General features: G+C 57.1%; 1 protein-coding gene across 4 annotated transcripts in view; it reads left to right on the top strand.

Moving 5' to 3' along the window:
- Positions 1-2,408: 2,408 nt before the first annotated feature.
- LOC117007787 (hexokinase-2) overlaps positions 2,409-16,178 on the top strand; it is a 35,276-nt gene continuing 21,506 nt past the window's right edge. The window contains exons 1-2 of one of the 4 annotated variants that reach the window (XM_033081147.2): positions 2,409-2,708; positions 4,100-4,282. In XM_033081147.2, coding sequence (XP_032937038.1) covers positions 4,157-4,282 — 126 coding nt within the window. In that variant the 5' untranslated portion in view covers positions 2,409-2,708; positions 4,100-4,156. Of the gene's footprint in view, positions 2,713-2,965; positions 4,283-10,722; positions 10,882-16,178 lie in introns of those variants that run through there. The other 3 variants (XM_033081146.2, XM_033081145.1, XM_033081148.1) reach the window with 3 other exon arrangements.

Here is a 16,178-nt window from a genome sequence, read left to right as displayed (position 1 = left end):
AAGTTCCTCCTGTGTCCATAAGGAGAGTGAGGGTGCAGAGCAAACTCTAAAGAAACCATAAAATGAGAGGCACCTCAAAGTTAACTGAGATTTTTTTTTAAAGAACTTAGAAAAACCCAATTTTCTGCTCTTTAATGCTCCGTAATGAGCTTCCCTATCCTGCAGCAGGCTCTGGATAATCTCATTATTCCTGCCCTGATCTGGGCATAATTCTGGTATCTGACAAATTAATCTGAGGGCAGGGAGGTGTAAATCACCCCAAAAATGGGTCTGTGCCCAGCTGCTCACCTGAGTTCACCAGTGGGAGTATCGGGGGGGGCTGGGGGGTTTGTTCCTTCTCTGTATTGGGAAAAGCTGGGAAATGCTCCAAGTTCAACAGAGGGAGATTAAATATTGAGGAGAAAATGAGTGGAGAAGGGGCTGGTGGAAATGGGGTTTGGAGGGGCTGTGCTCTGAGGGGAAATGAGCAGAGCCAGTGGGGAAGGAATTGGGGATTGGGGTTATTGGAAGCACAGTTATGGGAAGGGTGTCATGGTTATTTGGGGTCACAGTCATTGGGGGTCAGGGTGTTTGGGGGTCACAGTTACAAGTGACCTCATTTTAGGGGTCATGGTTATTAGGGTTTGGGGTTACTAGGGGTCACAGTTAATAGGTTTTAGGGTTATTAGGGGACACACTTATTAGGGGTCACAGTTAATGGGGTCTGGGGTTATTAAGGACACACTTTCAGGGGTTACAATAATTAGCATTTGGGGTTATTAGAGATCCTGGTTTTAAGAGGTCACAGTTGTTGGGGCCCATATTTTTAGAGGTCACTCTTTTTTTGGAGTCATTATTATTAGGGACCTCATTTTTCAGTTTTTTTAGGGTGTGCTTTTTAGAGTGACAGTCATGAGTGGGCAGGGTGATGAGGGGTCCCAGTTAGGGATGGGAGCTTGGAAAAGGCTGAACGCCTGTGAAACCCCATCCCAGCAACCCAGGGGTGCTGTTTTAGGAACACCCATTTGGAATGCTTTTCCCCAGCCCTCCAGGCTCAGGTTTCCCTTTCATTTTCCCTCTCTGAGCACGGACAGAGCTGGAGGCAGATCCTGACCCTCCATCACCATTTAGGATGCTCCCTAAATCCAGGTGTCTCCACCCCCCATCCCACCCACTCCAACGCCAATGATCCATCGAGGATCTGACATTTGATATCGAGACTGGAAACACGAGCCGTGGGTCTCCAGTTACAGAGCTGGGGTGGCCTGGGAAGGTCGGGGAAGGTCGGGGACGGGGGATGGTGTCAGGGCTAATCTGGGCCCGGGGCAGCTGTTGGCATGGGATTAGACCCAATCTTTCCTGGCACAGTCCCAAATGTCTCGAGAGTGTCTGGTCCCTGCCGGAGCTGCCAGCCTCGTGCCAGCCTCGTGGTCCCCGTAGGTGGGGAGAGTGGAAACAGAATATTCCAAGGGGGTTTATGGAGAAGTCACCACTTCCACCTCTCCATCCTCCTCCTCCTCCTCATGCTGCCAAACACATCCCAAGACACCTGCTCTGCTGGCGTGCATCCTGCAATCTCAGGCATCATTTATGACCTGTTCCCTGAGCTTTCCAAGGGTCGAGCCTGGTTTGGCACCAGGATGCCCATCCCGTTTCCAGTGAGTTCTGAGTGCCCAGGGATGGGCTCGCAGCTGCCAGGGCAGGGAAAGGCAGGAGAACAGGCATCCATGTGGACAGGGAGGCTCCTGGAAAACTTTTACCCTGTCATTAAAGTCATGAAATCCTCTCTCCTGCTGCTGTCGGTGCTGCTGGTGACATCAGGACCAAATCTCTCAAGTGCCTTGTCTTTGCCTGATATCCCGGGGCTCTGATGTGACACAGAGCCATCTCTCCTGCCTCAGTTTTCTCACACAGAAGCCTGACAGGATATTTGGGAGGGAATTCCAGAGGCCGCGTTTGCCCCTAAATCCAGTTCTGCGGTTGATGCTGAAGGACTTGAGGCTGGGCAGGTTCCATCCGGGGGTCTGAGGGACATCCCAGGGGGCATCGCCATCCTGCTGCATCCCAGGCATTCACTCCTCCACCCCTCCTTATCAACGGGTTATTTGTCCTCCTTTTGTGAGGAAGAGGAGGGGGTGGGGCGCTGAGGGTGGGAATTGTCTCGGCCACGCACGGAGGGTCCCGTGCTGGGAAGGGGAAGGTCTGACCCCCTCCGTGCCTGGATTATCCATGAAGCAGGAGACACAATAAAGGGATTTATTGGCACGGCTAGGGTTCGGGCAGGGCCAGCCGGGCTGTGGGGCTCGGCATCGCTTGGATCCCCTCAACCCCACCCATCATTCCAGGGGGAGATGAAACAATCCTGACTCGCTTAAATCCAAATAATGACTAAAATCCTACTGGGAATGGTGGGAGGAAGTAAATCCGGGACAAGCAGCGATACCCCCAGTGCTCATCTCCCACCGCCCGGCGCTTGCAGTTCACTGATTTTCTCATTCCTGGAGATTCCCGGGAAGTGGATCCAGAGCCGGAGGGCTGCTGGCGTTCCGGCCCTGCGGTCGGAGCGGGATGAACAAAGGTGGCTCTGTCCGTCCCGGGTGAAGGAGCCTTTGTGCCGGCTGTGGGCGGCAGAGCGAGGATCCCAGCCTGGAGCAGCCGGAGTTTGCCCCGTCCGAGAGCAGAGGAATTTTTGGAGATAAAAGAAGGCGCTGCCAAAACCCCGTGATGAGGCAGGTGGATGCGGGGACAGCTCGGGATGGGGGTCCGGATGAGTCCTGGGCTGTCACCGATGGCCGTGTGCCCTGGGAATGGGAGGGGAGGGGGTGGGGACAGGGATCAGGATGGGGTTGAAGTGGGAACAGGAACCAAGACAGAGATGATGGCAGGGATGAGAATGGGAGCATGTGTGAAACGGGGATGGGGATGGAGATGGGGACAGGGCAGGGATGAGGGTGGGCATGGGGTTGGAACAGGGACTGGGGGAGGGATGGGATGACAGGGATGAGGACAGGGATGGGACCAAGGCTGGAGCTCAGCTCTGCCTTGCCGTGCCAGCTCACACAGCATCTGACCAAGGGCTGGGCCTGAGCTCAGCACCTGGATGAAGATTTAGATTTGGTCTTAACCTTCAGCCCATTCAGGGTGGTGCCTAAATCCAGCCTGGAGCCTGCTGCTCCCAAATCAGAGCTTTACCTCTTCTGTCAAGCCCATCCCTCTGTGACATGGGAAAACCTGGAGCTGCAGCTCCATCCTCCTCCTCCTCCCTGACAGCAATTCCTGCCCTTCCCATCCCAGACAACCCTCCAGCACTGGCTACTGGTGCTGCTCGACCCTCGGAGCTGAGTAATCTCCGTTAGAATGAATAAATGAATCAACCTTAACCCTCTTTGCCTGGCGGCTCCTCTCCAGCAGCAGGGAGAGGGGCCCTGCGTGCCCACTGTCACGTAGTGATGGACCCACGGAGCCACGGGCTGGGGGAGGAGCCAGGCAGCTCTTTCCCCTCTCTTTTATCCCCCATCTGGGGTTTTGGAATTCTCCAGGACTCTCAAAGCTCCTTCTAAGCACAGGAACTGCTACTGCTGCTATGGCAGATGCTGCAGATCCCAATTAAGCCCCTTGCAGGGTCAGATCCATGTGGGAGGCCACGTGTCCCTGTCCCACGTGTGCTCTCACACGCAACACACATTTGCACACGCATGATGTGTCTCCAGCAGGCTTGGAGCCGGCCTCATTCCGCCTCAGGGCTCCCAGCCCCTCCAAACACATCCATCCCACCTCAGCAGGGGCTTTTCCACTTTATTTTCTCTCTCTGGGAGAAAGGAGAGAGGATTCCTCACTAAAACTCTCTGGACTGGAATTTGGGCTGGGGGCAAGTGAGGTCACCCCTACAGGGACAGAGCAATGCGAGGCTGATCCATGGTCTGGCTGCTCTTTATCGCCGTGCCAAGGGGTCCAGAAAGGAGGGGTCCGGAGCAGAGGGGTGCTCTGTGGGGCTGTCAGTGTGGGACAGGAGGAGCCCAAACCTTCCAGAGAGCATCTCTTCCCAGACAGCTCTGTCACTCTCATCCCAAGGCTCCGGGATTACACCACTGCTGCTCAAATCCCGTCTTCATCCGCGCAGTGCCCAGCCAATGACCTCGGCGCTGGCACGCAGGGCCTTCCTCCGCAGAGATCAGAGATGATAAAGCCCTCCCAGACCCAGCTCGGCGCGCTGAGGTCTCAGTCTCTGCCTCAGCAAACCATCGTGGATGCTCCAAGGATGGCGTCCACGGAGAACGGGATGGACAATGAAAGCTTCATCCAGGTAAGGGGATTTTCGCCCTGGGTTCAGGATACTGAGGGAGTTTGTGCTGCTTGTACCTGGATGAGGATCTGCGATGGATGCAGCACAAAGGGGTGAAAGGGGAGCAGCTGTGGGTGCCAAGGGATCACGGGATGGGTGTGGGGGAATAATTCATGGCAGGGTGGACGGGAGCTGTTTCTCAAATCTCTGGCCTCGACCAGGTGCGGTGATATTGGAGCAAGGTGGGATGTCATACTTGGGGTGGTTTTCTGCCTGTCAGAGTGAATTGGTGGAAATACATGTGACTGGGGTCTTTGAGCTGTGATCATTCCGTCAGGGAGAGAGGGAAATGCTGCCTGTGATGAGCAAGGATCGCAGCTCTACTCCTGTATCCCAGAGAGAGCTCTGAGCTGGGCATAGGAATTGTTCTGGACTTGGGGAACCTGGAGGGTTTCAATCCTTCTCTGGCCCCAGCAGTGCCGTGGCTTTTGGCTGGGATTTTGGAGGGGAAGGAGGTGGCTCCCAGCCCCTCGCCAGCTCTTCCCTGTGCCTCACCCAGATCCCGAGGACAGGCTGGCAGGCACATCCATCCACACGTGGCTTTGCCACGCTGGTGTGGATGCTGGTCCCTACCAGGACATCACAGGATTGCAGGGTGGGATTCTGTCACAGCTGTGCACCCGTGCTTTCCTCACATCTGAGTTTCGGGCAATTTCCTCTGATCAGGTGGGAAGGATTTCATGGGGTTAGGGCAAGCTGGACGTGGCTGTGGCACGGGACCGTCGGGGTGGTTATCCCACTGCCACAAGACCCCGGGATCCAGCTTGCTCACACCTGCAGTGCTGGGAGAAAGGATGAGGATCCTCTGGGCAGAGGTGAGGGAAAAGCCCCTGGCACTGAGCATTCCCTGCCCTGTCCTGCGCTCCAGTTTGGTGGCATCAGGGACGTGGCATGTACCACGCCATGGGACGTGGCAGTGCCCACGGAAAGTGCCCCAGGGACGCAGGAGAAACCTCCCCTTTCCGCTGGGATTGGGAAAGTGCCGTACGAGGGAGTTGCTCATGCCAGGGCAGAGTGACTCAGGGTCCTGTGTCCTGACCGGGACTTTTGACCTCGGAGCTGTGCCAGGTCTTGTGGCATCTGGAACACACGGTGGTCCTTGGCTCTCCCTGCATTTGGCCATGCTGGCTTTTGGGAACACCTTCCTTCCTGGCACAGCTCCTGCCAGCTCCAGCATCCAGGCTTTGGGTGCTGGACTGGGACTTTTGGGACCTTCCTGGGATGTTGGGGACAGTGTGACTCCTGGGAATGGAAGCGGTCAGACATCTCCTCTCCCTGTGGTGTCACGGGGCCGATCCTGTGAAGCATCCAATGTATCAGGAGATGTTTGATGGAGCTGGCGGGCTCCTGTACAGCTGGATGAGCTGGCACTGCCCTGAGGGAGGTCTGGTCAGGCTAATGTCATCTTCACGGTGTGATGATTCGGGAGGCGGCAACAGGACATGGAGGGCAGGAGCTGGGAGTGGAGGGGGAAAACGGGATGTGCCAGTGCAGAGTGTCCCACTACAAAATCTCCCTGGGCAGAGGGGGCTCCTTGGGGGTGGAGGTGATCCAAGGTTGAGGGTTACCATCACCAGTGGAAAGTGGCCACCACAAGGGGACGGTGGCCCACAAATGAGGAATGGTGACCATCACTGGAGGTGGATGGCTGCCACGGATAGAGAGTGACCACCACTAATGGAGGGCAGGCAGCACCACTCCAGGATGGCCATCATCAGTCAAGGATGGCCATAGCCCGTGGAAGGTGGCCATCACCTCCAGTCCCCTCCTGGCACAGGTTTAGTGACCCCCATACCCACACATCTCTGGCTGCCACTACCCAGCCAAACCCCCTCTGGGTCCTCCTGTCCTGACTGGTGGCCTTGGTGGCTTTGAGAGTCCTGTGGGGGTGGGGGAGCGAGTGAAGAGCTGGAGCAGTGTGTCAGTGACATGTGAGGATGCTAAAATTAGGCGGCTCTGGCTAATCTAATTTAATCTCCCCTTTTCCGTCCGTTCTGTGGGGATTAGCCTGGTGAGTGGGGTGGGAAGCCAGGCTGTGGGGCAGCCCAGCCCAGGGACACCCATCCGAACCCCAGGGAACCCCTCTGGCTGTTTTGGGGAGGGATGTCTGTGCGGAGTGACCTTGGGGTGCAGCAGGGATTTGGGATGGGTTGGAAATTGCCCCAGCAATGAGACGTGCAGAGGAGCAGCAATAGAATGGGTGGAAGGAAGGATGGATCCCACCACCCCCAAGGTGGGCAGGGCACAATCCTCCCCTCCCTCATCCATCATGGAGCAGTTGGGGGTGGGTGAGCCCTGTCCCTCTCAGCAGAGCTGGGGAAAGGCTGTTTCACCCAGCTCAGCCCAAGGTCACGCGCTCATCCTGTGGCTGCTGAAGAAAGAAAAGTTCTCCAACCGGTTTTCTATTCCCGGCCCCGTGCGAGGGCTGGGTCCAGCCAGGTTCCAGGTTTCCGGTGCTTTGGGTGACAGGGTGAAGTCAATAACTGGTCACTGGTGTCACAATGATGCCGATGGGTTCGTGGGGATGTGTATGCCCATGTCCAATGAAACCTCCTTGGAAGCTATGTGGAGCAGTGCTGGAGCCATGAATCACGGGGCAAGTGATCCCAGATGAGTTCACGCCTCTCCTGGAGCAGCTCCAGGGTCATCCCAGCTGCTCCATGCTTGGATGGTCTGGTTCTCAATTCCTCTATACCCACCCGTGCCTCGGTTTCCCCGGTAGAAAAGTGCGTTATGTGCTTCACAGGGTTCCCAGTGGTCTGCTGGGGGTCCCCAGGAGCGGCAGTGCTCCATGGGGGGCTTTGCTCTGTGCTGTGGGTCAGGCTGGTCCCAGGGTTCCAGGATGCTTAGTCCCTGCTCTGGCCGCTGGGCACGGCTCTTCCTCCCACTCCGACGTTGTCATTACTGCATCACTCGTCCCCAAGGAATCACATTAGAGAAATTAGAGCTGGTTGTAGCTCCAATCCCTGCAATCAGCTGCTTCCTTTTCCTAAGGAACGCAACATTAAATACCGATAGATTATTACAAGCTCATGTGGAGCTGGGATGCCTTGAAAATGTTTCCATTGGGAGCTTTATTCCAGGAAAGGAATTCTGAAACTAACTGAAAACCCCCAAATTAAAAAAAAATTTACTTTATTTAGATGAACTGGTTGAGCAGAGCTCAGCTCCTCCTGTCTGTTCTTGGCTAGGGCATTATCTGGCAAATCAACGGAGTATTGGGGAACATTTTCCCTGAATAAACGGATTTTACGGGACAGAAGCATGAGACAGGTCCCTCATTTTGCGCAGACAGTTGCTTCCTTTATCCAGCCAGGCTAGTGGCAGATGGGGAAGGCGGACAGATGTGTCCAGCTATTTTTAGGCTCAAATGCTGCTTTAATTTCAACTTGACCACGGAGAATTTGGCTTTTTAGGATAAAAAAAACCCCCCACAAACCTGGATCAGATGGTGAATTGAAATGTAGGGACAGTGATTAATGGAATATCCTGAGTTGGAAGAGATCCACAAGGATCATTGAGTCCAAATCCTAAAATGCATCAGGTCACGATCTGGGGATTTAACTGGAATGCCTGACAGACTCACGGTGGGTCTGGCAGGACTGGATCGTCCTGGAATAGGTGTCTGGTAGCAGGATTGTCTTGCCTCTGGCTTCGGTTGTTTCTCCCCCTCTTTCCTTTGAAACGGAAAGAGGGGATCTTTGATCAAAAACACCAAAATGATGTAAATGGCCGTGTAGAAAGGACTCTTGAGAGGGTAAAGGCAAGAAGAGCCAGAGCTGCTCCGGACTGGTTGGGAAAGCGGCGGGAGCGGGCAGACGGGTTGGGTAACTCCTGCCCCAGGGCTGCTGAGACCGGCTCTGCTGGGAGCGGGGACGGGAGCGCTCCGGAGGGCCAGGACGTGCCGCGGCCCTCGTAGGGCTCCGGGCCACCAACGCCCGGCCGGGCCCGCGGACTCGCACATGGAGCCAGGATGGAGGCGAGGTGGTGGACACAGATGCCAGCCCCAGCGATGCTCCCAAACGATGCTTCCCAAGGTTTTTTTGGGCGCAGCGGGCACCCCCCGCCGTCCGTGGCTGCGCACGGGGAGCGGGACACGCGGGCGAAGAAGCGAGCGCCACGGGCCGCGGGGTGATGGATGCGACCTGACGGGTGCACAGGGCTGCGCACGTTCACACGCATGTGACAGCACCGGGCACACCGGGGCGGAGCGGCGGCTGCGTGCGGGGACACGCACACGGAGCTGCGGGCACGGACACGGAGCTGCGGGCACGGACACACGCACGGGCTGCAGCACGCCAAATACAGCCCCGCACTACTGGACACCCTCACTGCACCCCTAATGCCCGCCCCCAGTGCTCCCCCAACCCTCCCGATGCGCCCCTGATGCATCCCCCAGTGCACCCCCAACCTCCAGTATCCTGCAATGCACCTCCAGTGTAATCCCCAGGGCACCCACAGCTCCCCTGATGCACCCCCTGTGCACCTCCCCAGTACAAACCAATGCATGACCCCCAGTACACCCCAATTCACCCACCAGTGCAACCCCAACCTCCCTAAAGCACCCCTGATGCAGCCCCAGTATACCCCAATGCACCCCAGGCGTGCAGGCCCAATGCACCCCCCGTACATCCATGCATCCCCAGCTGCTTTGGTGCACCCCCAATTCACCCCTCCAGTGCACCCCCAGCCCACCCGTGCCCTCCTTGGTACATTCACAGACCCCCAGTGCCCCTCCAATATACCCAGTAACCTTTGCTGCATGCCCAGGACTCCTCGTATAACTCAGCACCCTCCTCTCGTGTCCCCTCACTGTCCCCCCCAATGCACCCCCAGTGCCCTCTCAGTGCCCTCCCAGTGCAGCCCCCATGTCCCCCCCAGTGTTCCCCCCCAACGTCCCCCCTCTGCCCATCCGTAGTGTCTCTTCAGTGCCCACCCAATGCACCCCTGTGTCACCCCTGCTCACACCAATGCACCCCCCATGTCCACCCTGTGTCACCCCCAATGCCACCCCGTGTCCACCGGTGCCCACCCAATGCACTCCCAGTGTCCCCCCGTCAATGCATCCTCCATGTCCCCCCCAGTGTTCCCCCCAATGTCCTCCCAGTGCCCATCTCCGATGTCTCCCCGGTGCCCACCCAATGCACCCCTCGTGACCCCTGGTGCCCACCCAATGCACTCTCTCATGTCCCGCCCAGTGTTCCCCCAATGTCCCCCACCTGCCCCCAACAGTGTCACCCCGGTGCCTACCCAATGCCCCCCCAGTGTCCCCCCAGTATCACCCCATTGCACACACCCCGCCCCGTGTCTCCCCAGCGCCCACCCAATGCACTCCCAGTGCCCCCCCAGTGTTCCCCCCAATGTCCCCCACCTGCCCCCCCCAGTGTCGCCCCGGTGCCCACCCAATGCACTCCCAGTGTCCCCTCAGTATCACCCCAATGCACCCCCAGTGTCCCCCCCATGTTCCCCCAATATCCCCCCGTGTTTCCCCAGTGCCCACCCAATGCACCCCTCGTGAACCCCTGGTGCCCACCCAATGCACTCTCTCATGTGCCCCCCAGTGTTCCCCCCAATGTCCCCCACCTTCCCCCACCCGTGAAGCCCCGGTGCCCAACCAATGAACTTCTAATGTCCTCCCAGTATCACCCTAATGCACCCCCCATGTCCCCCCCAATATTCCCCCAATGTCCCCCCGTGTCTCCCTGGTGCCCACCCAATGCATCCCCAGTGTCCCCCCAGGATCACCCCAATGTACCCCCCATGTTCCCCCAATGTCCCCCCCAATGCACTCTCCAATGTCCCCCTTGTGTCCCCCCGTGCCCCCCAGTGTCCCCCCGTGTACCCCCGGTGCCCACCCAATGCCCCCCCAGTGTCCCCCAGTATCATCCCAATGTCCCCCCCATGTCCCCCCAAATGTTCCCCCAGTGTCCCCATGTGTACCCCCGGTGCCCACCCAATGCACTCTCAGTGTCCCCCCAGGATCACCCCAATGCACCCCCCCATGTCTCCCCAGTGTTCCCCCAATGTCCCCCCGTGTACCCCCGTGTGCCCACCCAATGCACCCCCCATGTCCCCCCCCTGTGTCCCCCCCCGTGCCCCCGTGTACCCCCGTGTGCCCACCCAATGCCCCCCCAGTGTCCCCCCAGCATCACCCCAATGCACCCCCCATGTCCCCCCAAATGTTCCCCCAGTGTCCCCATGTGTACCCCCAGTGCCCACCCAATGTCCCCCCCGTGCCCCCCCCGTGCCCCCCCGGTGTCCCCGCTCCCCCCCTTTGGGCGCGGCCCCGCCCCCCCCGCGCGCGCCGGGCACACACCCTCGCGGCTCGGCCAATGGGGAGCGGCGGCGCGGCCACGTCACGGGCGCGGGGGAAGCTCCTCAATGAGCGCGGTTGGCGCGGGGAGCGCGCGGCGCTGCCGGGGCCGCTCCGCTCCCACCGAGCCCAACCGAACCGACACGAGCCGAGCCGCTCCGGGCCGACCCGCTCCGCTCCCGCCATGATCGCTTCGCACCTCCTCGCTTACTTCTTCACCGAGCTCAACCATGACCAGACACAGAAGGTGAGGGGGGCCGCGCGGGTGAAAGTGGGGAGCGGGAGGGAAAAAATGGAGAGGGAAGGGGAAAGGTGAGAAGGGAAAGGGGAAAGAAGAGAAAATGAGAGAAGAGAAAAGGGGAAGAAAAATAAAAGGATGGGTAAAAGTAAAAACAAAAAGGAGGGAAAAGGAGAAGGGGAGAGTGAAGAGGGAGAAAGAAGAGAAAAAGAAAAAGGAACTAAGAGGGAAAGGAGGAAAAATGAGGAAAAAAAGTTGAAAAATGAAGGAGGTAAAAGGAACGAGGAAAAAAGAAAAAAGAAAAGGGGAAAAAGGGAAAAAGGAGAGGAACGGAGTAAAAAGAGCAAAAAGGAGAAGGTAAAGTGAGAAAAAAACAAAAAAAAAGTAAATGGGAAAAAACGAAAACGGAGGGGAAAAAGCAAAAACTTTTAAAGAGGGAGCAGGAGGCAAAACAAGCGGGGAGCGAGGGGGAAGCGGGGCGCAGCGGGCCGGGCGGCGGGCGGAGGCCCCGGCGGGGCCGCGTGCGGTACGTGCCGCCGCCGCGGGACCCCGCGTGGCCGGGCGGGCGGAGGGGGAGGAGAGGAGGAGGAGGAGGAAGAGGGGAATCTCCGCGGCTCTCCCCGCCGGGGCCGGGACCCCCGCGGCCGCCCCGCGCAGCACGTGTCGCCGCTTCCCGCCGGCGCGGAGCATCCCCGAGAGCCGGTTCCTCCGCTCCCCCTCCCAGGGCAGCGAGCCGAAGCCCCCGCGGGGAGCGGGGTCAGCCCGGGGCACGGGTCCGGAGGTGGCACTTGTCCCTCAGGGTCCCTTCTCCACGCGGTGACCAGCACCCCGAGCCGCGCGTGTCCCCCATCCCGGCGCTGACAGTGATGGGAAGCACCTTCCTGTCTCCTGCTCCCTTCATTTTGGGGTTCTGAATCCTTAATTTCGGGGTCCCAAACTCCCCGAGCCTGCTAGCAGAGCGCAGTCCCAAGCGGCAGCGTCCCGTTGGGATGCCCGGAGTCGGTCGCCCCTCGTTCCTGTGCTCGGGCGCTGGAAAAGCTCGAGAGCTCCTGCTCTCCCATGGCTGAGGGAGAAGCCGGCCTTTGTCTGGCCAGGACAGCTTAGGCTGGGCTTAATAAATTATTCCTGGAGGAAAAAACGCTGGATGGGAGAGAGTGCGGAGGCTCAAGCTCCTCCTGCAGTGCTCCGCTGGCATCTGGGAACAGGGCAGAGAGGATTTAATCTGTGATTCCTGGCTTTGGAAAGTGGTCAGGATTTGCTGATGTGAGTGTGAGGTGACCGGGATTTGAGAATATCACCATTAAAAGAAAAAAAAAAAAAAAAAAGAGGACAATGCTTGGAGATGCCACCGAGGAAGTGAAACTTGCCACGTTGGCCCTTCACCGGTGTTAAATAGGAAGGAAATCGAGGCAGAACATTGAAAAAAAAAAAGACAAAAAAAAAAAAAAAAAGCATACCCCAACCTAAACAAAGTGCAGGGAAAACTTCCCAAGGCAGAGCGATCCGTAAGGAAATACGGGCTCGGCTTCTCCCTCCGCTCGCTGGTGGCCCCGGGGTTGTGCAACAGCCCAATCCACGGAAGGGGTTGTGTAACCCGGGCAGAAATAGGCCATGGGCACAGCCCGGCCCGGGCTCCGGGCTGCTCACGCCTTGCTTATCGGCAGCTGCGAATAATGCAGAGGGAAAGCCTGGATGGAGGAATTCGCCTCCCTTACCCACTGGGAGATGGGTGTGTGAAGCCTCAGGAACCGGCTGTGTTTCCCTCCCGGCTTCAAAACCCAAATAAAAAAGTTTGTTCAGAAGTGAGGGAGGGAAAAAAAAAAAAAATAAATCCAGGCGCCGCCGGCCGGAGCTCGGGATACTATGGGAGATGGCACTGCCCTCCTGGCCGCCTCCACAACTGGATTTCTCTGGGATATTTTTAAACAAATTCCTGTGAATCCTTCCAGTAAGGCAAAGCTGGGAGAGAGCACGGACCTCAGCTGGGCTCAGGGAGAGGGGGGAGAAGCCAGCTGTCTGACCTGGCTGCTTCCACCAAGGGTGTAAAAATTATTCCTGGTTTATAAATCTCCCCAGGCAAAGGGAAAATCTCCTCCAGCACAGGGAGGTGTAGTGGGTGAAACTCTTTGAAAGCTGTGATTTGTTTGGTTGGGTCTTCTTATCAAACCCTGTATTTGAAAGTGTATTTGGGAAAAAAAATTGCAAGTGGTAGCCTGGGGTGTGTTTTTCCTTTGGATCAGGGAAAAAAGGAGCTCAGCTGGAGTAAAAAAGTACCTTTTCCAATAGCTGGGGTTTGTGTCCACCTCAAGGCCTTGAAAATAGCCTCAAAAGTGGGATTTTTGTTCCATTCGTGCTATGGAGCAGCTTTACCTGTTCTGTCACTCATCTGGGGGCATATTACCTTCTTCACCAAGTCCTGCCCTTTTCCTGCCTGGAAAGTGGGTTGTCCAGACTTATCTAACCCCCAAGGGATTGTGCAAACTTTAATTAACCTCGGCAGCGTCCTTTGAGATCCCAACTTGAAAGTTTGCCGCTGCTGCCCTGCGTTCCCTTGGGATGTGCCTGCTCACCCCGGCCTTCCTGGTCCCTCAGCCTCGTCATGCCATGGGAGTGGGGGCTGAGCGTCTCTTCTTCCCCATCCCTCCTTCAAAAGGGAAAAACTGGGCATGGAATTGATTTTCCTGCATTTGTGGCCGTCCCCAAGCAGGGGCAGGTGTTTCCCCGTTTTGTTTTGGGTTTGTATTTTTTTTTTTTTTTTAGGGATTAATTTTACCCAGCTGATTCCTCTCTGGCTGCCTCTGTGGATATGGGAGGGGCACCTATGGCAAATTCCTGGAAAACCAACTGAACAGCTTCCCTTGAGGTTGCCGAGGTCAATGGCAGGAGCCAAGGTTAATGTCAGGACAGCTTTTCCCACCTTTGGGAAGCCATCCTGTGCCCCTTGCTCCTCTCCACCTCATCAGAGCTACTCAGCCTTAGTGTCCCCTCCACAGGGGGATGCTCCCACCATCCCAGGGGGGATTCTTGGGACTGGTGAGGCTTTGCCATCCAGCATCTGAGTGAGATCTCTGCCCTGAAGACCTCCTGGGTTTAACATGGGGAGAAGGATGCTGAGTGGTAGGGATGGGGCAGCTGGATATCTTCAGTTCCAGAACTGGGAGGCAGAGCGATTTTCCTGGCTGAACTGGGTTTTAGTGGGGTCACCTGAGGATGGGTCGGTGGATGCTCCGTGGTGTCACTTCCTCACCATCAATGCCCACCCAGCTCCACCTCCGGCGTGGATCCAGCTCCTGTCCCGGGGCTGAGGATGGGGAGGAACCGGCCAAGCAGGAAACATCTGACTCAGCCGGGTTTGGGATGACTCCGGGCGTGTGTCATCCGAGGCAGGAGGGCACGTGGGCTTGGAGTCGGCGTGGAGGAGCTGAAGGACGTGGGTGCCACCAGGGCCAGGGCTGGGGAGGGTGGGTGCAGCCCAGCATCACCCCTGTGTCACCCACGGGAGGCTGGGGAAGGGGATGAGCCGGTTCCCTGCTCTGAGTCACCTGGGGTGGGAAACAGGGACCGAGGATGTGGAACAGGCTCTGCCTTGAGATGGGGAGTAAAACCTTCCCAGCGCTGGAGGCCTTCACCCTGCAGCCTCTGCTGCCACTTCTGCCTTGCTTTCCCCAAATTCCTCATGTCTCACTACAGATTTGGGTGGGGGGGCATGGCTGGTGCTTGCACAGCATCCCTCTCCCAGATAAGCAGGGAGAGAGCCAGCATTCCCTAAAACTTCAGGGATTCTTACAAAACAGCATGCTTGAAATTTAAAACTGGGATAGGGAGGGAATTAACTTAAAGAAAATATAATTCTCAGCAAAAATTTTCCTGGAGAGAGGGGTGACAGCGCATGCTGTGGGTTTTGGGGTGTTCCAACCTTGCCCAAATGTGAACACTGCTCCATCATCTTACAGTCAACAAATGTTTGACTTTGCTGCCAAAAGGTGAGGAATCTATCCCAGAAAGGAGCCTCCCTCTCCCAGTGTTCTGCTTTTGCTCAAAACGCTGCTGGAATTAGTCACATCCAGTTGAAAAATGCAGCAGGGAGACGCTGAGAGATGGGGAACACGTGCTCCCGCTCCAGTTCCTGGCAGCCACGTGGCTCTGGAAAAGTATTCAGAGCAAAATGAAAACAAAAGGCAAACAGCTTCCCCTTCTTGGAAGTGGGGATCATTAACGAGAAAGATGTATCTCAGGCCTTATTGCACAGAACAAAGCTCACTGGGCCCTTCCCCTCCGCGCTGCGCAGGAAGCGGTGGCGCGGTGCCGGAAGCGTCGTCACCCTCAGCAGTCCTGCTCCGTGTCCCCAAGAGATGGCTAGAGAGTCCCCAGCATCCCTGCCAGGGCAGCCTGTGGGCCAAGGAATTTACAGGATCCTGGAATGGTTTGGGTTGGAAGGGACCTTAAAGCCCACCCAGTGCCACCCCTGCCATGGCAGGGACACCTTGCACTGTCCCAGGCTGCTCCCAGCCCTGTCCAGCCTGGCCTTGGGCACTGCCAGGGATCCAGGGGTGGCCACAGCAGCTCTGGACACCTGTGCCAGGGCCTCACCACCCTCCCAGGGAATAATTCCTTCCCAACATCCCATCCAGCCCTGCCCTCTGGCAGTGGGGAGCCATTCCCTGTGTCCTGTCCCTCCAGGCCCTTGTCCAGATTCCCCTTCCAGCTCTCCTGGAGCCCCTTAAGGCTGCTCTTCTCCAGGCTGAACAGCCCCAGCTCTTTTCTGTGGTGAATGGCATTGACTTGGAATTGAGTTTCTTGAAGATTAGTTAATTAATATTTCCACAGCACTGATCCCTTGGGGTCCAGGCACCTTAAGAGGAGTCTTGAGGAGTGGAACAGTGTCCAGCTGCAGCGCTGCACAGGAGCCATGAGTTTGGAACTCCAAAGCTGGTTTTTTGGGTTGCTTTAAACTCAGCTCAGGTCACAAAGGGGCAGAAATTGGGCAAGCTGAGGTTTCCCAGCGGTGGCCGTGCAGCCGGGACAGGCGACCCTGGGCACCTCTCCAGCATCCGGCATGGAAATGAGCTGAGCCTTGGAGACAGCCTTGAGCCAAGAGATGGGGATTTGCTGGGGTTTGGTTCAAAAGCGTGGCATTGAGCTCATTACACCCACAGCTACTCTGAGATCCGGAGCTTTAACATGATGTCCTGGGCTGGGGCATGCCCAGCTTCCATCTCTTCCTTCTCCCTTCGGTTTGTTTAGATTTCCTCGAGGAAACACTATTATTTAGGCTGGAAGCTTTCCAGAAATTCAATTGCCCCTTT

Source organism: Catharus ustulatus, chromosome 27 (assembly GCF_009819885.2).
Source record: "Catharus ustulatus isolate bCatUst1 chromosome 27, bCatUst1.pri.v2, whole genome shotgun sequence".
In the NCBI taxonomy this organism is placed as follows: Eukaryota; Metazoa; Chordata; class Aves; order Passeriformes; family Turdidae; genus Catharus; species Catharus ustulatus.
Note: the sequence above shows the minus strand (reverse complement) of the source record. Positions and strands in the feature narration are given on the sequence as shown.